General features: G+C 49.6%; 1 protein-coding gene across 2 annotated transcripts in view; it reads right to left on the bottom strand.

The window, feature by feature from the left end:
- Positions 1-1,142: 1,142 nt before the first annotated feature.
- The window catches only part of RAB6B (RAB6B, member RAS oncogene family), a 60,499-nt gene continuing 34,756 nt past the window's right edge, over positions 1,143-26,885 (bottom strand). Inside the window, exons 3-8 of one of the 2 annotated variants that reach the window (XM_080933981.1) lie at positions 16,873-16,926; positions 16,580-16,685; positions 15,216-15,327; positions 14,176-14,269; positions 10,070-10,136; positions 1,143-1,295 (exon numbers count right to left, since the gene is read on the bottom strand). In XM_080933981.1, coding sequence (XP_080790107.1) covers positions 1,231-1,295; positions 10,070-10,136; positions 14,176-14,269; positions 15,216-15,327; positions 16,580-16,685; positions 16,873-16,926 — 498 coding nt within the window. In that variant the 3' untranslated portion in view covers positions 1,143-1,230. The remainder of the gene's footprint in view (positions 1,296-10,069; positions 10,137-14,175; positions 14,270-15,215; positions 15,328-16,579; positions 16,686-16,872; positions 16,927-26,885) is intronic. The other variant, XM_080933982.1, reaches the window with a different exon arrangement.

Raw genomic sequence — 26,885 nt, 5'->3', positions numbered from 1 at the left:
GGAATAGCAGGGATAGCCTGCTGGGGCGGGGAGGGACGGTACAGTTCCTGGGCAGCCTTCTGGAAACCCCACATTGACTCCAAGATGTTTGCAGTACAGTCGCAACACTCCCAAAGGTATTCATACAGAGATTCCAAATGTACCATGTAGGGGTGAGAACACACCGAGGAATCAACGTTGGCAGAACAACATTCAGCAAGATCAGTAACCAAGGGTCTGAAGACATGGAGTATTCAGAGTCTTGGCCGACACCCCTCTCTTCCTCAATTGTAGCTGCAGTGAGGCCCTAGGCCTCAGCATCCCGAGCCACCCAGCATCACATAGTGAGTTGCTGAGTCAGCCTAACCACGTGTGTCAACGGTTGGGCCAGTAGATTACAACTTTTGAGACCCACACACTGCCACAGCCCTCAAGGGCCGAGAAAACCCATCCTTCTAGTAACCTCTTGTTCTGCTCGTCACTGGGTCAGCCCAGAGAACAACTGTTGTCTGTGCCCTCTGACTCCATGATGTTTTCAGGGAAGGAGAAAAGGCAGAAGCAGCCGAGGGACTTGCTGCTGAGGCTATAGTCCACGGACCTTCATTTTCACTCTGGGGCCTGCTAACATGTCCCACTCTGCCAAGGAAGGATTCAACAATGCCCCTCTGAGGCTATTTTGTTAGATTAAAGTTTGATTTGCCTGTGGGGTCCTGGGCTTGGTTGGTTTGGGCCATGTGACCCAGAACTAGAACGTAATTACTACTGTTCAGTTAATTGCTTTAATTTTCTGGGCTGGGGATAGGAGGAAACTAGAGGTGAGACACAGTTCCAAGAGAACAGGAAGGAAGGGGCGGGTGGAGAGGTTCTCTGTAAGTTTACAAATATACAAAAGCAAACAAACAAAAAAGTACTTCTTTCAAATAAAAATGACTACTTTTCTTATCTGGCAAAAAGTTGTATACACATGATTTAAATTTTTTTTTAAAATTTTAACAGTTTTTGGCAATCTTAATAAAGTACAATATATTACAACCAAACCAAAAAATAGTTGTTTAGGTAACAGCTGTTAAGAGTGACGTGGTCCCTGATGCCCAGCCTCCCTCCCCATGTCCCACCCTACTCCTAGAGAGAGAGAGAGAGAAAAGAAAGATCCTCCCGTCTTGATAAACTCAGTTCCCACCCCGTTAGGAAGCTAACCAATAGGAGGCAAAACAAGTGAGTGGTGTTGAGGAAGCCGAGTGAGGCTGTGCCTTAGCAGGAGCAGCCGCCCTCGCTGGCCGGGGGCTCCTGAGGCTTGTCCAGCTTGATGTCGATCACTGTAGGAGGCAGGCTAAGGAAGACATGATGGACATGCCATTCTGACCCTCTGCAAACCCACAGCCTCAGCTCTGAGCTCAGCTGGAGTAGGGAGCAACTCCTTCTCACCCTCTTCTCTATTTCTACCTGTCTACACCCCGCCCCCACAAACTGTCAACCAAGAGTGAAATGGCCTGGGATCCCACTATCAACACCACCCAGAGGCCAGGAAGAGTCCAGCTTAGGAGCGTTCCCCAAGGGCTGATGAACTGTGCTCCAACTCCAGCATCTAGCAATAGTCTCAACCTGGTTAACGGCTGGCCCTAGCCCAAAGTGCCCTGGGAGGGAAGAGTCCCCTAGGGCAGGCTCAGAAATGAGTGTCCGTCTCATAAAATACAGGAGGATGTGGGGTTGTCATGGTGAGCAGGAGTGGTCCTTACTTCTCAAGGCTGCTACAATGAGAAGCTAGCTGCATCTGTGGGGACTCAACAGCTTCTTTCTTCTGGCGTTCTGGGGACCGGGGGCTGAATCACACTTGCCAGGTACACCAGAGGAGTAGGTTCAAAGTATGGGGCAGCCTGTGCCCCCCCCCCCCAGACTAACTTACTTCCTGAGACTTTAGCTTTGTCTCCAGCCAGATCTTCTGGCCACCGCTGAGCACCAAGCCCTTGGGTGCTCTACAGCCGCACCCAGATCCCTGGCTGGGCTCTGGTGGAGCTGCGCTGTTGCACAAAACAGGGGTGAGTGGGGTGAGTGGGGTGGAGCTTGCTGCTAGCATTCAATGATGTCTCTGTGTCCCCTGTTTGGGGGTGACATATGAGGTTCTTTTGGCACACCATACCCTGAATTTCACTGCCTCTTTGCCTTGGCTGTTAAGCTCATAGCCAGTATTTTGCCCTTTCTATCAATCACTCGGCACGGTATGCATTTTTAGTATGATTTTCTTCCTACCTATCTTGTGTGTGCTCATAGAAAAACATACAGCTTTGCTGGTATGTATGTATGTATGTATGTATGTATGTATGTATGTATGTATGTATGCACTTCCACATGTCTGATGTCACTGTAGAGTATACATAAGTAAACTTGCTTTCCTTACCGCGCCCTCTCAGCTCAGCTTTGTCTTCTCCCATCCCATGGTCCCTTTTCTCTGCTCCCTACATCTCTACAAACACTTCCCAGACGGTCCTGATGCTATTCTCTGCTGTGGTTCTGTAGTCCCCACTGATCCCAGTACACTCCAGATCCTGGCTTGCACTGCTGGCCCTGAGGACCTCTCTGAGGTCTTCTCATCTTTTCCAGGTGCCCCTCTGAGCCACCTTACCTCTTGCTCAGCAGAGTGACATCCTTAAGCCAGCTCAGTGACATGACACCCATACCATCAGTTGCAGCAGAGGCACAACATCCAAGATACTACTAGCATTCAGGCTTCCCTTGAATCACCTCTGGTTTGATCCACGGAGGTTCCAGCAATCAAGTCTGTCTCCTTCTTCAGCAGATTCCATACTTTTCTTGCTTCTAGAAGTACTGCACACAACTCTGTCCTATCCAGGTCCCCTCCCTCCCTATCTCTGCCTGTAAGTGGCCTTATTTTAAGCCAGGGCTTTCAACTGTGTATGTGACACACACACACACACACACACACACACACACACACACACACACACACAAGCTGTCTTCAGACACACCAGAAGAGGGCATCAGATCTCATTATAGATGGCTGTGAGCCACCATATGGTTGCTGGGATTTGAACCTGGGACATCCTGAAGAGTAGTCAATGCTCTTAACCACTGAGCCATCTCTCCAGCCCCTGGTTTATTTACTTACTTGGGACTGAGGATAGAGCCCAGGGCCTTAGACACATCAAGTATGTATTCAACCGTGAGGTATACCTCCTGTCCACCACACATTTCTACTGTCACTCTGAGTTGTGTATTTTCTCTATGTGACGTGTGCTCTCCTCTGCCCTCTCTAGAAGGTGGCTGGAGCCGAGGCAGTTGTTCAAGTTCCTTTCTCCCTCCATGACCTCTCCCAGACTCAAAATTGGACAGGCCCCTTCTCTGCCATCCCCTCTGCCTATATTAAAGAGTTCTACTTCCTTTGCCAGGCCTATAACCCAACTTGACACGACCTTTATGTCATTCAGGCCTCTACCCTCACTCCCAGGAATGTAGACGGGCTCAGGCTGCAGTCACACAGTAGGCAGACCAGAGCCACCTAGTGGACAATATGGTCCCTGTGGGTGACACAGCAGTGCTGACTGCAGAACCTAATTGGAACTATTAGCCAGGTCACAATGACCACTAAAGGAGACACCTCACGGTCCATCGTCTCCTTCAGGGAATGGAAATGGTCTCAAATAAAATTGTTAACTTTGATAAGCTCTGCAAAGTTACACAGGAAGCTAATGAAAAATCATTCATAAAGCTGATTATAACAAACCATGATTTAACACCCTCACCTTGACCCAACCTCCCCAGCAGGGGCTACGGTCCTGTCTACCCATTTTATTTCCAAATCATCTTCAGATATTGTGGGGGGAGAAGGCTGAGGATGGTCCCCAAGCCCCCATACAGGAATTGGTAAAGATGGCTTTTGAGGTCTTTAACGCCTGAGAGGAGGCAGCTGAGTCTTCCCAATAGGCTCAGCTACAACGAAAGGCTGCACTCCAAGCCCAAGACTTGGCAATTTCCCAGAGGCCACTGGCAATACCGCAGAGGGAACAAGGGAGATCTACCAGACCTCATCCCGCTGGGGTCCAGTCAGTGCCAACCCTAACAGGGGCCTGTTTCAAATGCAGCCAGGAAGGCCACTGATCCTGCAACTGCCCTAACCCTCAGCAACCCATGTTCTGTCTGCCGACAGAAGTCAGAATGCCCCAGTGTGGGCTTGTCCTCTGTGCCATGCCATGAAGCTTCATCAGCACAGGTACCTCAAACTCTTCCTGCCTTCAGGCTCCTCGTCCTGGTAGGGGACTGACGGCACCCAGACTCAAGGACTCCTGTCATCCTTGCAGATCCCGAGGTAGTGCACCAGGGAGCAGGTTAGTCCCTCACCTTCCGGGTGGACATGGGGCTATCTTCTCTCTGTTGACCTCCCATTCAGTCCACCACCGATTTCTGCTATGAGGGTGGATGGGATCCCCTCCTTTCCAGCTGGCTGGGCCACTTCCCTACATTCTAGCAGGACAATTTTTTCCTCACATTCTTTTCTAGTCATGCTTTCACTTGGCCACAATATCCTCAGCCACTTTGGGGCCTCCCTCTTTCTGATCCCCACAACCTCTCTTAACTCTATGTTCTTCCCTTGATTGCCTCACAGATCCCAAGGCTACCCTGTTTCTGCCCTGCCGGATCCTGTTGACCTCTGTATGGGATATCTCCACCCTGGTAGTTGCTCACCACCGTCAGCCTGGTTCTCCCTAAGGACCCATATTACTTCCCCTTCAAGACCCCAGATCCCCATTTCTGAGACCCACTGTTTCCATCTCAAGCCCATCTACCTCCTGTGTCAGGGACTTCTAATCCCTACTTACTCACCTTGCAACACTTTCATGTTGCAACTTCTCCCTGTGCCTCCACTTACTTCAGGACCTCTGTCACTCCAACCCACCCTGTGGCTACACCTCTAATCATTCCTCCTATCAATTCCCACCTCACCATCCTTGACCTAAATGTTTTCTTTACTCTCTCCCTACACTCTCATATTTTCTCTTTGCCTTTACCTGCAAGGACCCTGATACAAGGGCTGAGAGACAACTCACATGGACAGTTCTCCCTTGGGGCTTTCAGGATAGTCCACATTTCTTTGACCAGGCCTTGGCCCAGGACCTTTCCTCCTTAGACCTCAATGCTAGTGCCTTTCTTCAGTATGTAGATGACCTCCTATTTTGAAGCCCCTCCTTATCTTTGTCTCAAATGGCCAACTTCTTGCTTCTAAAGTACCTTGGCTCCCTGGGATCATCCTCCCCATCCAAAGCTCAACTATGCTCTCCCACTGTAACTTGGGCATTTAACTTAGCTGGGGTTATAAAACCCTCACCACTGACCAAGATCAGGATCTGAGAGACAGCCCCCAACTATGGCGGACCACTTTCTTTCATTTTGGGGCCTGGTGAGATTTTTTAGACACTGGACCCCCAATTTTGCTAATATGGCTAAACCACTATACCAGGCAGCCAAGGAGGCTCCCAGTGGGCCTCTCACCCACTGAGCCATTTTCTTGCTCTCCCAGTGGAACCTCTTCCCAAAAGGCTGAACAAATTGCTCTAACCAGGGCACTCCATATTGCCAAAGGACAATGAGCTAACACTGATTCAAAGTATGCCTTTTCTTTTCTTAAAAAAATTGTTTTATGTATATCAGTACACTGTAGCTGTCTTCAGACACACCAGAAGAAGGCATCAGATCCCATTACAGATGGTTGTGAGCCACCATGTGGTTGCTGGGAATTGAACTCAGGACCTCTGAAAGAGCCATCTCTCCAGCACCCAAAGATGCCGTTCTTATAGCTCATAGCCCCTCTGTCCTATGGAAAGAAAGGGGTTTCCTCACCATCATTCCTGTTGTCCCCTCATAGCCAAGCTCTTGGAGCCCTCCAACTCCCTGCAGAGGTGGCCATAATTCAGTGTAGGGATAAGGGAGGGACCAGACTTCTACATATCCAGAGCCTGGGCTGACTCAATGGCTTCTAGCTCCTACAGACTCACAGGGCACATCCTCTTCCTAACATCTTCTTACAAACCTCAGCAGCAGTTGGAGGGGAAAAAGATTCCTTAGCAAAAGGACCACACAGACAAAAGACTGGTGGCTTTGCCTAAGTAACAGCCTCATTCTTCCCCCCAAACTGGCACCTTCCATTATCTCCAACATCCACCAGAGCCTACACATCAGACCCAAGGCTCTGTTCCCATTTCTAGAGCCCCCTTTTGACTCCACTGACCTCTGAGCCCATATTTTACAGGCCTAATACTTCCTGCCAAACATGTGCCAAGACAAACTCACAGGGAGCTCTCCAGATACACCAGGCCCCACACCAGCTCCAAGGACACCAACTGGGACAAACTGACTTTACACTCAGGCCTGCCCAGAAAAGACTCCACCATCTCCTAACCCTTGTTGACACTTTTACAGGGTGGATCCAAACACTCCCCACATCCAGGGAGGCAGCAGGTGTGACAGCCCAGAGGCTCCTTGAACATAACCAACCATTCCTCGGTTTTGAAATGCCAAGGATGCCTTGAATGTCTCCTGAAAACTTTACATTCCGTAACACCCATAGTCACTGAGAAATGTAGAGAGAGCCAATGGCCTTATCAAACAACTCTCAAAACTCTCAGCTGAGCTCAGGTTATCCTGGTCTTCCCTTTTCCCCAGTGCTCTCACTTCTGAGCTACCCCACGTTCTCCTACAAGCCTCAGCCCTCTTGAGCTCCTGTACGGAGGGCCTATTTCTCCTCAGCCACCATTGGCTGGCCCAGACTCCCCCATTGGCCAGCTACCTACCCTATCTCTCCCGTGCTCCCCTATCTGCTCATACACTGACAACTATCTCCCTACCCCAACATCAGCAGACTCAGCTGCTACACACTCCTCCACTTTTCCTGGGGTGAGAGGACTATCTTCCTAATCTTTAGGGCCCTGGTGGACCATACCATACATGGTAATCACCACACCACACCCCAGCTGCCAAACTCCAGGACAGAAGTATTGGTATCTAAGCTCAAAAAGGCCCCAGCCCAAGATGGCTGGTCTGTTCAGCAGCAGGACTCAGCACTCTCAGATTCTACAGGGATTCTCAAAAACAGATCTGAATGGTCAAACTTGGCCACATTCACTCTATTTGCTTCTTCCTTTTCCTGGGTCATGTCCTTTCTCTGTTGCAAAGGCACCAGACACTATGACACCCCTGCCTGGTTGTCTAGCTAGGTGAGACTGAGTCAGTCAGCTCCAACATATTACTGATGCTTCCATGGTCAGCAACTGATCTGGTGAGACCCACAATGACATTGTGGGCCAAGCAGATGTGGGCATCTAAGGGATGCCAAGATGGTATCTCCACCCCTGTATCTTTCTTTAAATGCACAGGGAATATTGCTCCTCTGTGATTTGCTTTGCCCATGATCAGATGAAGGAAGCCTGTCTGTCATACCCAAAGGGTGAAAACATGGCGGTTGCTCATGGGGGATCCTTGTATAACAAACATTCCAGGATGGTACAAACAAAAAGCTGCTGGTGAACATAAACAAGGATGGGCTGAGCCAGTGGCTGGATATTCCCCACTAACTCACAGCACTACAAGAGCAACTGCCTTAACTGCAGTTATTGGATACAGAAGCTGAGATCAGAGGGGTGTCCGACTGTCTCCAAGAGTTCATCAATACGCTAGTGGCATCATTGCTCTCAACCTCCAATGTCAGATCACTGCAGTGGCCCAGGTGGCCACGAAAAACCGAAGAGCACTGGTCCTCCTCACAGCAGACGAGGAAGGCACCTGTGTGTCCCTGGGAGAAGAATGTTGTTATGTCAGCAAATCTGGCCTAGTAGGAGCAAACATTGAGTCACCTGAAGAACTCTGCCAACACTGCCAGGGCACGTCTCCCTTTTATTCTATCTGTCGGTCTTTACTCCGCACGGACATGTCTGGCCCCATTCACAGAGCGGCGGTATAAATCTATTTCTTTCCTCCTTAACACCTCGCATCCTCTGCTTTCTCCGGGAATGGATTCTCAAAGTAACTGCTAGCCAAATGCTCTGCACAAACTTTCCACCGAACTCGGACCCACTGACTCCGGACTCTCTCCCTCTTCAGAAAGAGGTTGGGTTGTTTGGCGGGAACCCCTGCTTACACCTTGCACAAGCTAAGAAACTCCATTTGTTCTTCCCCCAACCTGGCCTGCAAGAGGAAAATTCCAGGCTCACACATCATCTCTCCCTGTTTCTGGCTCTACACCGTGAGTGCTCATGCAGGGGTTCAGCTATTCTACCTTACACGGGCATAACCCCAGCTCACACCTCATTACCCTGTGCCTAAAACCCATAGAACCCCTTGCTTTAGCCTGGGCATGTGACTTCACTGACCTCCAGGTATGACTCACAGGACAGCTGCCTCTCAATAAACCTGCCTTTATACTTTTGACTTGACTTGAATTGGTTCATTTCACCGGCAGAAACCTGTTTGTTACTGCCAAGATACTGTCAGTATTTGACACACGCAGAAAGGAGGGCCCTGTGTACGTAGGCACAGCATAGGGCTATGGCCCTATCTTTCTGTGGTTCCTTAGCCCAACTCTGTTAAGAGACCAAGCCCCGGGGGCCGGGGGGAGCACTAAAATGGCCCTGCAGAGGCTTTCCTATGCAGGGAAGAGGTGAGGAGCAGAAGCTCTCTAGGGACCTAGATGCAGAAAACAGAAGCTCTGGGCCCACATAGCTCCCCACACCCTGCCACACTCATACCAGTCCAGGGAGTAAAGCCACATAAAAACCGTTTACATATCAGCACTGAGTGGCACTTCCCTGTGCTTGTCCCTTATGTCATACCAATGCAATCCCAAGCATGACCCCTGGAACACATCACAACATCTGGGTTTGAACCATCAGTCAACAGAAGTGCTAGCTCAGCACTGAGTTGAGGTGGCAGCTGCTTCCACTTGGCCCCTGCTGGGTTGTCTAGAGTCTGTTCCAGGCTGTTCTAGTCTTGCCTCCTAGGAGGCTCCAGCCATTGAGCACCTGGGAGTGGGACAGATGGCTGCATCTGCAAGATTGGGGCATCCCACAGCTGGACCGATTGTTCTGTGTGGTCTGCTTGCTATCTGCCTAGTGCTCTTCTCCCTAAAGCCAAGCAAGATGCTAGGCACACCAGGATGCCATGTTAGTTGTCACACTGAAGTGGGAGCCCTGATTGTTAATCCAGTATGGAGTCCCACCCTGGGCTCTGGGAGAACATGAAGGAATCACCACTGTGCTTTGCCTTTGGAGTGGGCAGGATAAAGACAGGCTATCGGTCCCTCATGGTGGGTACGGGGTCGCTCTTGCCTTCCCACTGGTCCTGCTCTTTTCTTGACTCTGCAGGTGGGTTTTTACTCAGGCAGGACCATCTGATGGACTTCAAGGAAAGTCTGCTTATGGGCAACGTGCTCACCCACCTACAGTGCTGCTGGTCTCAGTCTTGCAGGGGCCCCGCTGAGACAGCACCCCAGGATGGAGTAGGGATAGATATGAAGGAAGCCCCAGTGTAAAGGCGAATTACCTGAGTTACAAACCGTGTGCCCCTGAGTAAACTGATCTATCTCAGATTCAGCATCTGGGCGTGAGCTGGGATTTCAGTCAGACTGAGTGAGTGTCTGGCAAGCTTTTCCCACAGAGCAGTGGGAGATGGAGGAAGCGCTGACACATCGAAATCAAGTGCTCATTGCATGGAAGCCTCCTTGCCTGTGATCTCAGGAAACATACGTAGTGTTCACTACAAAGCAGCACAGAGCCACTATTCCCCCCTACACACATACACACACACACACACACACACACACACACACACACACACACACACACACACACCACAGCTGCACAGCCCTTGTCTCTCCTCACTGCTAGGAAAGAAGAGGCAGCCTTGGTTAGAGATGGTTGGGAGCTCAGATAATATGGAGCCCATCTGGCTACTGGAAGAGGTGACCTGGCTATCTGTGTCCAGGGAGGGCTGTGCCAGAGACCAGGTGGTCTTCACTTGCTTACCAAACCAAGTGACTCACGGGCCTGGGGAACCATCTTTTCACTCACGTGATTAAGGAAAAGGATACTCCCTTCTTTGCTCTTCTCTTGGACATTCTCCATGCCGGGCAGAGCCGATGCCACACGCCGAAAGAGCTGCAGGAGATACAGGGTGAGGCCTGCCCAGTTCCCCCTCCTTCCCCCTCCTGGTCTCCCCCTGCACTGCTCTCCTCATGCGTAAGGATCCTGAGGATTGATGGCTTGTCTGTCCACCGACTGCCCCAGAGTGCAGGCCTGTTCTAAGTTCTTTGCTGACATCCCCCCCCCTAGAGTGCAGGCCTGTTCTAAGTCCTCTGCTGACACCCCCCCCCGCGAGTGCAGGCCTGTTCTAAGTTCTTTGCTGACATCCCCCCCCCCCAGAGTGCAGGCCTGTTCTAAGTCCTCTGCTGACATGCCCCCCCCCAGAGTGCAGACCTGTTCTAAGTCCTCTGCTGACATCCCCCCTCAGAGTGCAGGCCTGTTCTAAGTCCTCTGCTGACACGCCCCCCTCAGAGTGCAGACCTGTTCTAAGTCCTCTGCTGACACCCCCCCCCCAGTGCAGGCCTGTTCTAAGTCCTCTGCTGACACGCCCCCCTCAGAGTGCAGGCCTGTTCTAAGTCCTCTACTGACAACCCCCCCCCCCCCGAGTGCAGGCCTGTTCTAAGTCCTCTGCTGACACACCCCCCTCAGAGTGCAGGCCTGTTCTAAGTCCTTTGCTGACATCCCCCCTCAGAGTGCAGGCCTGTTCTAAGTCCTCTGCTGACATCCCCCCTCAGAGTGCAGGCCTGTTCTAAGTCCTCTGCTGACATCCCCCCTCAGAGTGCAGGCCTGTTCTAAGTCCTTTGCTGACATCCCCCCTCAGAGTGCAGGCCTGTTCTAAGTCCTCTGCTGACATCCCCCCTCAGAGTGCAGGCCTGTTCTAAGTCCTTTGCTGACATTCCCCCTCAGAGTGCAGGCCTGTTCTAAGTCCTTTGCTGACACGCCCCCCTCAGAGTGCAGGCCTGTTCTAAGTCCTTTGCTGACATCCCCCCTCAGAGTGCAGGCCTGTTCTAAGTCCTTTGCTGACACGCCCCCCTCAGAGTGCAGGCCTGTTCTAAGTCCTCTGCTGACACGCCCCCCTCAGAGTGCAGGCCTGTTCTAAGTCCTTTGCTGACATCCCCCCTCAGAGTGCAGGCCTGTTCTAAGTCCTCTGCTGACACGCCCCCCCTCAGAGTGCAGACCTGTTCTAAGTCCTTTGCTGACATCCCCCCTCAGAGTGCAGACCTGTTCTAAGTCCTTTGCTGACATCCCCCCTCAGAGTGCAGGCCTGTTCTAAGTCCTTTGCTGACATCCCCCCCACCCCCCAATGCTGGTCCTGGAGCATCTCGGAATGTTTATAGGAAGAGGAAACAGGGGCTAGAGAGACAGTCTGTCAATCAAGTGTTTGCCACACAAGCATGAGGACCCAACTTCAGCCCCTAAAATCCACATAAAAAGCTGGGTCACACACTTGTAATCCTGGTGATGGGGTGACAGAGACAGGTTCCCAAGGGCTCACTGGCACACTCCAGGTAAAATCAAAGCCTCAAAGTACAAGGTGAATGACACCTGAGGAATGACATGTGTGACTTTCACTGGTGGAAATACATGTGTGCCCCCACACACCTGCACACAAATACACGTCTACACACATGTGACATGCCTGCACATACAACAAAGCTGGGGCTTCCTAGAGGCAGGCTGGCCCACAGGCAGTCAGCAGGGATCAGAGTGACTGCAGAGGACCTGCCCTCCTACAGAAATAATCTAGGCCACAGGGACCAGGCCCTTCAGTGGGCCCATCACTCTGACATGGGGACTAGGTGTAGAAAACCAGTTTCTGGCCTCATATAAGATAAATAACTCTCCCGGGGGGACACTGAGGTAGCCAGATCCTGGGAGCCAGGGCCATGGCCAAGATGAGAGATGTGAAAATTTGTGTTGATGTGGTGTGCTATGTGTAGTGTGCATGATTTTGTTTGTAGAGTGGGTATAAAAAGTTAAGTGTGTGTCTGTGTATGTGTGTGTAAGCATATGAGTGAAGAGGTGTGTGTGTGGTGTGGTATTGTAAATGTCATGTTTCTGGGTGTATATAAGAAAGAGTGTGGGAGGAGCAAGCATGTGGAGTGTGGGTCCACGTATATGTCTACTTAGGAGGAGTGCAGGCCTAAGAGTGTGCACAAGAACAGGAGACATCGGGGGTACCTAACAGGTGGATACTGGTGGAGGTAACATCTTTAAAGTAACATGTACAGGCAGAAGCCAGGAGCTCAGAAGATTCTGGGCTGGGCTGGATGTCTGGGTCTCTCCCAAGTTCACTAATTAAAACCTAACTCCTGGCCAGGTAGTGGTGGTATATGCCTCTAATACTCACTCTGTGAGTTCAAGGTCAGCCTGGTCTATAGAGTAAGTTCCAGGACATCCAGGGCTATGCAGAGAAACTCTGTCTCAAAAAACTGAAAACCAAACCAACCAACCAAACAACAACAACAAAACCCAATTAAACAAACAAAAACTTAATTTCCAGCAAGGAAGTGTAAGGAGGTATTGCCTTAAGGAGCCCCCGTGACTGGGAATAACACCTTTACAGAGAAACTGAGGGGGGCTTCGAGTTCCTTTCTTGTGAGAAAACAACTGGAAGGTGACAAACAGGGAACAGAGTCCACAGGAACCTCCCAGCATCTTTATCTTGGATTCCTCAGCCTTCGGAGCAGGGAGAAATAATTTTCTGTTATCTATGAGCTACAAAGCCTGTAGTACTTTGTGATAGCAGCTCAAGCTGGCCAGATTTAACTCCTGCTCAAACTCTTGCTCAGATTCTAGATCATTCCAGGGTGGGGGAAGAGACCAGCCTCTCCTTGTCCCACTGGGTTGTAGATGTCTCCTGCTCTATGGATGCCTGATATTGTCCCCAGCTTCCATTTCCCATGATGTCATGGGACCCAAAGAGCAGCAGAGTCCACCCACCCATCACCCACTTTCCTCCCACCTGAGACACCGTCAGGGTGGTTAGGCTCACATCTGATACGAAGACCAGGAAAGGGCTGGGATGGATGGAGCTGAGGGCCCTCCAATTGGGCACTGTGGGGTCTCCCTAAGCTTGCCACAGTGCCCCCCCACTCTGTCCCTTCTATTTCCTTTGTCAACAGTAATCTCAATACCATCAACATGAAGTGAACTGTCACTATCTCCCAAAAGCCAAGCGGTGCCCAGGTTTGCCTGGCGTTCCTGGGAAGTCTAGGGTCACAGCAGGTACTACATCAAGGCACATTCCTTACGTAGGGTTCCTTCCTGGGCTACAGGCACCGTCTAGTCTCATCAGCCCTGCCTGTGATGTCCCTTCTCCTTGCCACCACCCTTCTCCTGCTTCAAGATACGGACTCTTCACCTTGCCTGAACCAGTTGTTTATGACTCCGTTCACAGTCTGCTGAAGCCGGGGTCTCATTCTCAGATGAAATCAGTCACAGGGATCATAAAGGAAACCGTCTGCTTCTCAATGAAACTTCCCAAATATGTGCCTTACAAACATACTAAACAGGATTACGGGTGGATGCAGCTAACACTGCATTTAGTGGCTGTTTGGGTCCATCACTGAGGATCAGGCTACAGATGAGGGAGCAGTCACAATACCCACGGGATTTTCTGAAGCCCAGGTTGAGCTGCTAAGCTCTGCCCATGAACCACTCTGGTTCTGTGACTCCCGGCCACACATCCTCTCCCTCCCGCCATTCCTGACAGGAGTCTCTCTGCTCCATTTCTGAGTTACCCCTTCATGGCCCCAGGTTTTTGCCAAGTACAAGACATAAACCCAACACGTGGATCAGATTCAAAATCTTGCGTTTGCATCTGAAGTGAAGCTAAGCACCGCCGCTTCCTCAGCCAGGCGGAAGTCCATGCTGGACCTTCATTCCCACACGCTGCTGCAGGGACCCACACCTGATGAAGGCTGTGGAGACTAGTGACTGACAGGGTCTGCAAGACTCCTAAGCTGAGTGCTACCCTCCCTCCCTGTGCCACCTCTCACTGCCCAGAGTTCTAGATTTACACACTGGCTGGCTGCCCCATCCTAGTCACTAGCAGAGCAGGGAAGAGCCCAGTGAGGACTTCCAGACCTGAGCAAGGCAGGTGTGGCCTCACCTGCTTCACGTTGTAGCCGGTCTTGGCGCTGGTCTCGATGAACATGACACTCAGTTCTTTGGCCCGCTGTTCCCCTTCCTCGATGGTTATCTGCCTGGAAAAGAAGGGGGGAGGGGAAATCAGGTGGCACAGAGGCAACCCCTGGCACAAGTGAGGAGGCAGCCCGAGATAAAGAGCTGTGGGCAGGGCAGAAGGAGCCATTGGTCAGCCTTGAAGATAGGCTTCCCGCCTAGGGGTCCTTGCCAGCATGCCTACCATTGTCTGTCTAGTAAGAAGGCGGCAGCTGGGCACAGAGGACCCCAAGTGTTTTTCACACTTTCCCACATCCTCCAAACTAGGGAGCTAGGCTATCCCCTACCTTTTAAGGCAGGGTCATATGTAGCCCAGGCTGGCCTTGGATTTGTGATGTCACAAAGAATGACACTGAACTTCGGATCTTTCTGTGTGTGCCTCCCTAAAACAGGGACGGTAGGTATATGCCACCAAGCCGGGTTTTATAAGTGCTGGGTACTGAACCCAGGGCCTCACAGAAAGTACTTGGATGGCTTTCTCAGTAGTGGTTAGGACAAGATCTCCTGGACACATGCAGCCTTTCTTGGAGTCATTCCTCAGCCCCCCCCTTTCCTATGCAAACACCATGCCCAGACACAGCCATAAACCAGGAGGCACGAACTGGGGGCAAGGTCTTTGCCCTGCTGACACTCTTCAGACACATTATCTGAGGACCTGGGTTTCACACCTCATATGTCAATGCCAGGACTTCACAGGGACAGAAGCTGTGTCAGGCTACTCTGGAACCATGACGGGAACACCTGTGCAAACAGGCCCCCACCCTGCCTTTGCTGAGCTGAGGAAAACAAAGCTTTCAGGAATAAGAAGCTTGCAGTGTGTGGGGGCTAATGCGTGTCGGTGTCCCTGTGTGTGGAGACCAGTCTTGCTGTTCCTGTCACCTCAGAGCTCCTGGGCAGGAACAGCCCCAGAGGGGCGAAGAAGCATGGGCCTTCTAGTCACAGGACTCCCATGCTCTGGTGCTTGCCTACCTCTTGTCAGCCAGATCTGTCTTGTTGCCTACAAGCATGATGATCACGTCACTGCCCCTCTCTGTCCTGACGTCATCGATCCATTTAGAAGTCTGCTGGAAGGAGTTGAGATCTGGAGGCAGAAAGTAGGGACAGAAAGGGAATGAGGGCCCCTGGAGGAGTCAGGAGGCAAGCCCTGTGCCTGTGGAGAGCCTCCAGCCCTGCTCAGCATCCCTAGGGAGAGGAGTCTCCGTACCTAGAAAGCTAGGCTGTCACAACTTTTACACAGAACAGTGACTCTAGAGGCCACACAAAGTGAGAGCTGACTTGAGACTCACAGCAGAGGGAGGAACGGAAGGCCACGGGCCTTGCTGAGCTGCAGATCAGTGAAGGGTGGACACAGTGTCCCCTAGGAAATGGTGTCCCACCAAAGTGATGCTCAAAGGAGCCTGAGAAAGGCCAGGCTGGCTGGGGAAGAGAACCTGCAGCTCTGCAGGGAAGGATGGGCAGATAAAGCTTCCCCTAGAACATAAATCCAGAAGCACGTCATCTGTGTTCAGTATCATCTGCATCAGAGACATGGAGGCTCAGTCCCTGGAGGAGGGGAGGTGTCTCTCCCCGGCCGTGACAAGAGTCCTGTAGGACGAAGCTCCCACCTCACCACAGGGTGTAAGGAGCATGTGCTCAGGAAGGAGGCAAACCCATGTGGTGCCACGGTCCTCACAGCATCCTCTGACTAAGGCCTGGGCTTTAAAACCTGGGCTTCCCAGGTATGTTTCTCTAGATCAGAGGTTCTCAACCTTCCCAATGCTGTGACTCTTTAACACAGTTGCTCATCTTGTGGCGACTTCCAACCATACATTTATTGTGTTGCTACGGCAACAGATTTATAACTATAACTTTGTTACCATTATGAATTGTAATGTAAATATCTGATATGCCCATTCCTGTGAGTCATTTGACCCTAAAAGAGTGTCAACCCACCAGTTGAGAATCTTTGTTCTGGATGATTCTGAGATAGCTGCATAGGGCCTGCCCCAACCTCTTGGCTCCCACTGAGTCTGTGCAGCCCCTTCAAAAACATGTATACATGAGGGGCTGACCACAGGGATGCCTGGAGAGAACCGGCACATATATGTCAGCTAGAGTCAGGGAGGGCACAGAGAGCTAACCTTGTGGACATCTGCCATTGCTCCCACCCCAGGAGGACCAGGAGCAGGGTCAACTCTGCTTTATGCAGTCCTATCTGTCACAGGAGTTTGAAGGACAGTAATGACTCTGCTATGGTCTAAGATAACTCACTACCCTCTACCCCCCCCACAGGTCTGGTCAGGGTTACACTGGGGCCCAAGAACCCCCTCCTTCCAACACAGACCCCTACTTACTGGTGATGTCATACACCACCACAGCCACTGTGGAGTCCCGGATGTAGCTGGGGATCAGACTGCGGAACCTCTCTTGCCCAGCAGTGTCCCAGAGCTGCAGTCGAACCTACAGAGCCGAACAGAGGCGTCAGTAGAGGAGGGTAGAGGGTATCGGAGGCCCAGACCCCATGATGCTGGCACAACAAGCTCCATTCCAGTCTCAGTAGAGACTCCAGAGATTGCCCAAGTGAGGGCTCTAGGGGACAACCCAACAATGCCCCCCTTGTCCTCCGGTTCCAAGAGTAGAAACTCACCGTACGGTCTTCCAAGTACATGGTTTTTGACAAGAAGTCAATCCCGATGGTTGCCTGTTAAAAAACAGCACAGAGAAGTCAACAAGAAAACGAATCACACAAAGGGGCCCAAAGGCCAGGGACCCCAGGGAATGGCACAGATGGCTGAGAGGACATGCAAGCCAAACAGCTCCACTGAGGAAGGAGCTTGAACAAATTATGGGTGAGAGATCAGCTTTTGTTTCCAGAGAAGGATGTTCTATACAGAGGAAGAGAAAGGTGCCTCAAGAAGGGTGAGAGAGCTTGGGGCACAGGAAGAAGATCCTGCTTGCCTATAGCAGACTCTGAGCTCCCACAGACTCTCCCCTGGACTTAAGTTCAACATTGTTCATGAGGAGAAAGGGTAATATCTTAGTAGACCCAACAAGCTCTTTGCTCCTCATGCTGCTGAGTCAAGAGATGTCACCCACAACCCTGTGTCACCTGACACCTCTTCTGTCCTGGTAGGTAATCTCAGGGTCATGGATTTGTGCCCCACATTGAGCACCATCTGTTGTGTGAAATAATAAAGTTGTCTCCATCCCATGACAACTCTGGCTACTCTCTGGTGCTGGTGATCTTGTCTCCTCCATGACCTCCATTATCATCAAGGCGGGACATGGCAGCATCCAGGCAGACATGATGAGCTGAGAGCTCTACATCTTCATCTGAAGGCTGCTAGTGGAAGACTGACTTCCAGGCAGCTAGGAAGTGCATTAAAGCCCACGCCCACAGTGACACACCTACTCCAACAGGGACACACCTTCTAAAAGTGCTACTCCCAGGGCAGAACATATACAAACCATCCCACCAAACATAATGGCACAGGTCTGTTAATGCCAGTACTACTGAGGTAGAGAAAGATGGCCAACCTGAGCTACATGGTGAGACTTTCTTTAATAATAATAATAATAATAATAATAATAATAATAATAATAATAATAAAATCTTTGAAAGAAAAAGTTCAAAATGTTTCACCATGTGAAGAACTGCAGTGGACACAAAAGACACACAGCAAAGGAAGATTTCGGTGTAAATACGGAGAGCTCTGTCAAACCCACTTAAAATCATCTAGGAGACGCAGCTTTGGGCTGTCTGTGAGGGCATGGCCAGGGAAGCTTAGCTGAGCAGGGAAACCCACCCTGAATATGAGCGGTACCACACTGTGGTCTGGGGTCCCAGGCTGAATGAAAAGTTCGGACTGAGGAGACACCTGGTACCTCCTCCCCTCCCCCACCCACTGTCTTCCCCTTCCTCCACCCTTGCATTTCCCCTCCCCTTCCCCACCCCTTCCTTTCTCCTCTCCACGTGGGTTAGTTTCTTTGTCCACTTGATATGCACTCGAGTCACCTGGGAAGAGGGAATCTGAACTGGTTCCACCGGACTAGACTGCCCTGTGGCCATGCCTGTGGGGGCATTTTCTTTATTAATGACTGCTGGGAGAAGGCCCAGTCCTTCGTGGGTTATGTCACCCCTGGGCATGTGACTAGATGCTATAAGAAAGCAAGCTGAGCAAGCCATAAAGAGCAAGCCAGTAAGCAGTGTTCCTCCGTGGTCTCTGTCAGTGCCTGCTTTCAGCATCCTGCCTGGCTGATGAACTGTGTCGCAGAAGTGTGATAAAGAATGAACTCTTCCCCACCAGGCTGCTTCTGGATGGTGTTTTAATCACAGCAACAACAAGCAAACTAGAATGAAGACTCTCTCCTTCCAGCCCTTGGCCATGGTGTAACCAGAAGGCTTGTGCCCTTATCTTTACCACGACGATCCTAAGCCCTTCTCAAATCCGTCCTTCCATCCTTAAATTGCTGCTCCCCAGGGACGTGGTCACAGTGATTCAAAAGTGCCAAAAGCCACCTCACTCTAGAATGATTGCACAACTCCACAACACAAGAGCTACACACATACCACAGACACATCCCATTCCAGTCAGCAGGGACTGCAGAAAGGAAAAGACAAGGCTGGGGCGTGTCTCACGACTTTGCTTGTCTGTTCGGAGCTGGGAGAATCTGTGCTGAAATCCCGGCATTACTAGCCCAGCTATGCAGTGTCCTGCCGACCACAGCCAGGATAACTAAGTCTAAAACTGACAAGTGCTTGCAGACCAGGCCTCATTCCCAAAGGATCACACTCATTATCCAGTGGACTGACAACTCCATGTCTATTCAAAACCTTAAGGAATGCATCAAGCAGGCAGAAATTTCAACTCCTCTATGTGCCACGGGACACTTGAGGGCACCATACTCCTTCTTTAGTGACCCCTGAACAGAGACCAGATGCCTGGGCTCAGGATCAGAGGCAGAGGCTGCTAGCATCTCGACACGGAATTCAGAAAACGCACAGCTGAGCTAGTGGCTGCCCCCAGTCAAAGGCCATGTTTCCCAGCATCCTTGGCTGCATCCTTGGCTGCAGGGTGGCTAAGTTCTGATCAAAGGATGTGAAGGTGATAACCATCTGGAATGAGTCCTTCCTGGGTTAGTGAGCCCCAAGCTGCTCCTTTTCCCAGGAATGCAGACTGGTAGGGAAGGTGATAATGGGTCATTCAGCTGAGGACCACAGGGCAGGAAGACTGTTCGACAGAGTCAAATCCCTGACGGTGAAGAGTTACCAAGACAGCCCTATTCTTGAGTGCAAGAGAGACTTCATTTTCTGTTGCGTTCACGCCATTTCCGTCAACATGGCGTAACTAACCTTGATCAACAGAGTGAAGGACCCTGGAAAATCATATCCCCTAAGGTCAGTGGCTGGGTGGTGACAGGGATGTTACTCATAATAACTGTAACAGGAACAATCCTTTTTTTCCTCCCGTTGTGTGCACATGTAAGACAGACACTTTGCTGCCATGGAGCAGAGAGAGGTCATTAGATAATATGACAAGGAATCATGCCACTGGATCAAGCGTGGCCCAGTGACTTTCATCATCAACTCGCAGAGCCACAGACTGTATCTCTATTAAGCCTCACAACAGACTGACCGAAGAGATGACAATGAACCAGCGCTGAGAGGGACCAACAGCTCCCCACAGCTGTCTCCCATCCCTAATAGTGTAGCTGTCACTCTCTAAGAGCTGTTCTGCCCACTTGTTTGAATCTGAATCTGAAACATCCCACAGGTTTTGAATACTTGTTCTCCACGGGCAGTGTTGACTTTGACAGCCGAACCTTTCAGGATGGGATCTGCCTGGTGGAAGCAGTTGGGTAGGGGTGGGCTTTGAAGGTTACACAAAGACTTTGTCCTCTCTCTTTCCTGACCTGCCTCAGGGACGTGAGGTGCCTCTACTACATGATGCTACTACTGGATAGACTGAAGCCCTTTGAAAGATCATGAGCCAAAGAGCCCTCCTTTCTTCAAGTCACTTCTCTGAACATTGCAAAAGTGAGAATCAGAGAGCTGGTCCCAGCAAAGTGGCAACATTCAGATAGCTAATCTTACTAGGTGGTTTACAAGCCTTTGAAACTGTCTTTTGAGAGGAATTTGCAACAGCTTATCCATGAGGAATTTGCAACAGTTTACCCATGTGGACTCCGAGGCTCTTAATCCACTGTTCTGGTGAGAACTTGGAGGATCAGAGCACAATATGAACAGTGGTCTCAGGGAGGAACAAGGATTCCACTGCACCCTGGAAGCCACTTGAATTTGACTAAGAATTTATTTACCTCTACCCATGACCTGAAATTTTGAGTGAGGCAGACTTCAAAGGTAATGGAGAAAATGCAAATCAACCCAACACTCAGCCTTGCAACCTATGGTTCTGGCTGGCTACTTTTCGCTTGTTTACAGTGAGACTAGGGAGTAAAATGCAGAGAATTTTCAAGATGTGGGATTTGGCCCCGAAAGGGAGGTGAAGACGTTTAAAGGTGTGGACGAGAGAAGTGGGGTCAGGGCAGGCTACTCATCTCAAAGTCTTGGCACCCGGGCAACAGAGCAGGTGAGCTGAGACTCGGGCCCCATCCTAAGGTCTCTAGGGCATGAAACAGAAGGCTAACCAATTATTCACTTAAAATACTTTCCTTCAAAAGGAGACTATTTTGTAGAGTCACCAAGGTGCTCTGGTGGAAAGGGGCCACCTAAAGAGACGGTTTTCTAGGTTCTGATTTAGCTATTCAGGTACTCAGAAGCGGAGGCAGCCATAATTGAAGGGTCCCCGCAGACTTTGGTCTTATCTACCTGGTGCTACTTTTTTTTTTTTTTTTTTTTTTTTTGGTGTGCAGAATGTAAATTATGGGGTCAAGGAGACTTGCACTGAGATTGTTAAGAAACACTGGTGTGTGTCACTGAGCAATGTGCCCAGATTCTAGACATGGAGTAGAAGGCTCGTTGTTTTCCCTGCTGGCTGCTGGTCCTGCTTTTGTCTACTCTTGAGCGCATTCTTACTTTACAGGGGATTGCAGGCTGTTCTGAGTATCAGTGGAGACTTTTTGAGACTGTACTGCTTCTTGAAGTTGGAATAAACGTGTCTTTGTCTTAGACGATGGCCACGAACCTTTGGTCACCAGGATGGACTGCTATGGTTTGACTCTTAAGTGTCTCTCACAGCTTAGGTTTCGAGTATTTGTTCTGCAGCTGGTGGCATTATTTGGAGAGTTTGGAACCTTTGGGAAGTGGGACCCAGCTGGTGGAAACAGGACACTTAGGGTGGGTGTTTGGCATTTATTTATACCTGGTCCTTGCTCTCTCTGCCTCAGGATCTACTGTGATAAGAGGAGCCTCCAGTACAAGCCGGCACTGCTTCGGACCCTACTCTGCCTTCCCTGCCATGAAGGACTGAACTCTTCTGAAACCGTGAGCCAGAATAAATCTTTCTCTAAACCGTTTCTGTCAGGTAACTTAATCACAACAACATAAAAATTATAATCCACCAATCATACATCTTCCAGCTCTGCATGGCATAGCATGGCCATCGCCTAAGCTCTGATGTCACAGTTTCTGTTGTTGAGAGCTGAGAAGATTAGATTAGGCTATTCTGATTATAGAAAAACTCAAGAAACAACAACGTACAAGCACATAAGAGAGACCACAAGCTGGCAAACAATGGAGGGACTGCAGTGTCCGGGAAAGCAAAGGGAACTGTGCATTTAAATTACCCTGGCCACAAAATAAAAACAGACTGCCTATGCAAAGAAGAAATTTGGATCAGAATCAAGAAAAAAAAAAACAAAAAAAACTCAACAGGAACAGACCCCCAGATGACACAAACAGTTATGCTTGAAATGTGAAAATGAGCTTCCAGAAATGTGAGGACCCTCGGAAACGATCAAGACGGGGCTGAGGGAAGGCAGAGACAACAGTCTAACAGTGCTGTCTCTTGTGGTTTCATCTGCCCCGGCCTCACCGCCTTCTCACCGCTCCCTACGCTCCCTCGTTCAGACTGAACCTCCACGAGAGTAACTTCAGTAGCATCTTCGCTGGCCTCCTGTCCTCAACACTGCCTTCCTTGTAAGTAATCTTCATGCAGCAGGCAAGGTTGATTTTGAGTTTAAAACTAACAACATTAGGGATGTGGAGAGGTGGCTTGGCAGTTAAGGGCACGTGCTGCTCTTGGGGAGGACCTGGGCTCAGTTCCTAGCACCCATGGGGCAGCTTACAACTCTCCACAGTGCTTGTTCTGGGGAATCTAATGCCCTCTTCTGGTCTCCACCTCCACTTCACAAACATGGTGCGTTTTCATACATGAACCATGAACTAAAGATAAATCAATCATAAGAAACCAAATGATATTAAAAAAAAAAAAAACAAAAAACATACAAACAACCAAAAAAAAAAAAAAAATGACTTCGTTCCTCCTCAGCACCAGTGGCTGACTATTTATAGCCCATCACTGGCTCTTTAGGACCTTGTCTTAACCAGCTTGACCTCATACTAGGGAATAATGCTGTTTAGAATTCACATGTTGTGTTGGCTTGATATGCTTGGGCCAGGGAGTGGCACTATTAGGAGGTGTGGCCCTGTTAGAGTAGGTGTGTCACTGTGGTTGTGGGCTTTAATACCTTAGTCCTAGTTGTCTGGAAGCCAATCTTCTCTTAGAGGCCTGCAGATGAAGATGTAGAATTCTCAGCTCTTCCTGCACTATGCCTGCCTGGATACTGCCATGCTCCTGCCTTGATGATAATGGACTGAACCTCTGAACCTGTAAGCCAGCCCCAATTAAATATAGTTCTTATAAGAGTTACCTTGTTCATGGTGTCTGTTCACAGCAGTAAGACCCTAACTAAGACACGTTACTCTGCATTTATTTTTTTTAATTTTGTATGTGTTTATGCATGCATGCATGCAATAGCTTTTGTGTGAAGGTCAGAGGACAATTTGCAGGAGTTGGTTCTCTCCCTCCACTACGTGTATCTGGAGATCAAATTTAGGTCCCCAGGCTTGGCAGCAAGCACCTTTACCCACTGAATCAGTCTGCAGACCTTTCCCATGTCAGCTTCTCTGTTTCTTTTCTGACACTGTCCCTCCTGTGAAATGCTCTTCCACAGTCAGTACCTCTTCAGAATTTGAGATGCTTCTCCGAAAATCAGATTATCAACGCTCGGGCCAGCCCAGAAGTTATTCAATACTTTCTCTGCCAATCAGGAAAGGTCTCAGACTCCCTAGGTCTGCCACTGGTCAACGATGTGGAGATTCTTAGCTTGTAGCTTGTTGATCATGGGCTTCAGATTCACCCCAGGAGCTTTATAAACACTGAGATTCCTGAGCCCACTCAGGTAGATACAAGCACAGGCTGTGAGCATCGGAATCACAGACAAGGTCTCAGATCAGTCACTTGCTCAGTGAAGTGTGCAGATAAACTGCTCTGTGCTGTGACCCAGGTCTGAGGAGGTTGTGGTCTCCAGGGCCACAGACTGATCTGGGGTGGCGCAGGGGAGGAGGTGGGGGTGGGAGGGAGGGGGGAGACAGAGATGACACCAGTGGATGTGTTGTTTCGAGCAGGGAAGAAACCAGGCTCACTCAGAACCAAGGTCGCTCACACAGGCTGGGTAGCAGCGCTGGGATCTGAATCCAGCTCTCTTTTGTGTCAAAGTCTCTGCTTCAGGCTGTTGGGTTGTACTCCTCCTGCTTCTAGAAGCCCATTTCCGAAGCTGTCACTGTGCCTTGAAGCTGGAGTCAAACCCTATCTGGCTCCCTAATGTTTCTCCCAAGGCGGCCAGATTTTCAGAGAAGATGTCAGGGTCTTCCCTGGGAAGCTTCTTTGTGGCAGATGGTGTGAATAATTAACAGTAAAGCCACTTCACTCTTGAGTGCCTACTGTGTGTTGCAAAAAATAAATAAATAAATAAATAAAATAAAATCCTGGTCCCTGTCCCTAAGGAGCTTCTGACTTGGTGGAGATGCAAACGGGGAGGCAGAGCCTGTGTGGAAGGGCTGAGGGTCCAGAGCAGCAGGCCTTGCTTGCTTGGTGTCTTATGGAACTGTGGAGAGGACATACAAGCCCTCAGTGCAAAGGACGTTCCAGTAGGCAGGGGCTGGGGGACAGTGGGAGATGGGAGACTTGGGAAGAAGCTTTGCAAAGGAGCGTGGGGGACCCTGGTTCTCATCATACGAGGTCACCTAACCCTCTTGATGATTAATGCTATTAATTCGGAAACACTAGAACAAACAGGCGATGAAGGCACCAGTTGTACGTGCTGGTAAAAACTCAGATTTGTAAAGAAACCCAGTCAGCCATACCGAATGGAACATGAGAGGAGACAACACAAAGCCATCACAGTTGACAAGAAGTTCAGAAAAACCCTAGACTCGATAAAGCCACAGAAGGGATTGTGGAGTCTACAGATAAATGCTGTTCAACACTGGATGACCGGAGAAGACCCCCAAGGCCAGAAACAAGCAAAACAAAAAACAAAAACAAAACAAAACTACAAATGGAAGAGAAAGTTGCTGCCCAGCACAGGGGATGGAGCTGAGAATCAGGGTCTATACAACTGTTAAAACAGAGAACCAGCTCAAAGCTGTAACCAGAACCCAGAGTCACAAATAAAATGTGCAGGATGTAACCTCTATTGGGTAGACATATGAAGTGACAGAAAAATGGAAGCCATGCATGAGGAAAACAAAAACTGAGGATCAATCCTGAGTTGATTTTAAGATAGCCAATAGCATTATTTCCCAATGCGGAAGATTATGTTCCTAACAAAGGCACAGATATGGGTCAGCAAGATGGCTTAGCAGGTGAAGGTGCTTGCCACCAAGCCTGACCACCTCAGTTTGGTCCGGGAACCCTCATGGTAGAAAAGGGAAAACTAACTCCACAAGCTGTCCTCTGGTGTCACACATAATACATGACAAATGCACATGCAGCACACACAGGCACACACACAAGTACATACAGAAGCCTTTAAAAAATCAGAGTCAAATCCATGAGCACCAAACCAAAAATTAAATCTTGAGAACAGCCAGAGGGAAATGGCACATGGTACCCAAGGATGTAATGACTGGGATGATGATGATGGGTAGGAAGCGGAGCTGCAACTCTAAATCAGGAAAAAAATGTTCTTTCAAAGTGCAGATAAACTAAAAGCATCTTTTAAATGAATGGGATGAAGAGTCTATGTTAAAGTCTATCCTTAGCCTGAAATGAAACGCTGTTAACAGGCCCTGGGTCCTCTGGAAGGAGAAGGAGAAGATCAGTACATGGGTAAAGGCAGGAGACTGTTGTAGGACAGACAGAGCATCCTGAAGTATGAAGCCATGCATTTATTTCACAAAATGGAAAATGGAAAATGGTTGGGGCCAATGGCTTCCTCAAGGGGACTTGAAGGGAGGACCAGGGGAAGCCAGGGAACTGGATAAAGTGAAGCTTCAGAAGGACTTCCTAATAGCCGGCACTCTAGAACGTTCATTCTGGTTGTAGAAGGGACAAATGTAAGGAAGGTGCTCAGAACTGTTGAGTATATCTGGAAGAAGGAAGGTGCACAGAACTGTTGTGTATATCTGGAAGAAGGAAGGTGCACAGAACTGTTGTGTATATCTGGAAGAAGGAAGGTGCACAGAACTGTTGTGTATATCTGGAAGAAGGAAGGTGCACAGAACTGTTGTGTATATCTGGAAGAAGGAAGGTGCACAGAACTGTTGTGTATATCTGGAAGAAGGAAGGTGCACAGAACTGTTGTGTATATCTGGAAGAAGGAAGGTGCACAGAACTGTTGTGTTTATTTGGAAGAAGGAAGGTGCACAGAACTGTTGTGTTTATTTGGAAGAAGGAAGGTGCACAGAACTGTTGTGTATATCTGGAAGAAGGAAGGTGCACAGAACTGTTGTGTATATCTGAAAGACAGGCAAGGGGAGGGAACAGGCTCAGGGCGGGGGTGGGGAGGGCACGTAGATGACACTCAGGACAAGTCGGATTTGGTGAATGTTGAGAGATATAGAAAGGCTGTGTGTATGACTGAGGCAAGGTTTTAGCAACCAGAGTAGCTGGTATATGTCGGAACATATACTCACTCATCAGACAATAAACCAGAGGTTCAGACAAGAGACATGACTTTTCCAGGGTGTCATAGTAAGCCAGTAGGAAGACAAGGACCTTCTTTCTCTGCTGCTAGGACATAAAGATGGCCTTTGTGTGCTGTGTGATGGTCACGTTTGTTGAGTCGGTTAGTATATACTCTTGGATCACTGTAACCAAAATACTCGATAAAACAGGAACTCTCAAGAATGGGACAACTTTCTTCTGGCTTACAGTTCCCAGTCCATGGCTGTTCGGCCCACCTGCTTGGGAAGGATATCTGGCAGTAGCAGAATGTGGCCAAAGCTGTTCCCATCACAGCAGCACGGGAAGAGGAGAGTAACACAGGAAGAAGGAGTTAGGCGGAATCTTCAAAAGCCCACCCCCATTGTCTAACTGCTACCGAATAGAGCCCTTCTTCTTAAAAATTGCAGCCTCTTACAATAGTGCTACTGGCTGGGGAATAAGCATTCAAAACGTGAGCCTATGGAGGATGTTTCAAATTCAAACAAACAAACCAAAAGTCAGACCAAGAAACACCTAGGCGATTAATACT

This window comes from Micromys minutus (assembly GCF_963924665.1).
Source record: "Micromys minutus genome assembly, chromosome: 21".
Taxonomy (NCBI): domain Eukaryota; kingdom Metazoa; phylum Chordata; class Mammalia; order Rodentia; family Muridae; genus Micromys; species Micromys minutus.
The sequence above is the reverse complement of the archived record's forward strand: the minus strand, read 5'-3'. Positions and strand labels throughout refer to the sequence as shown.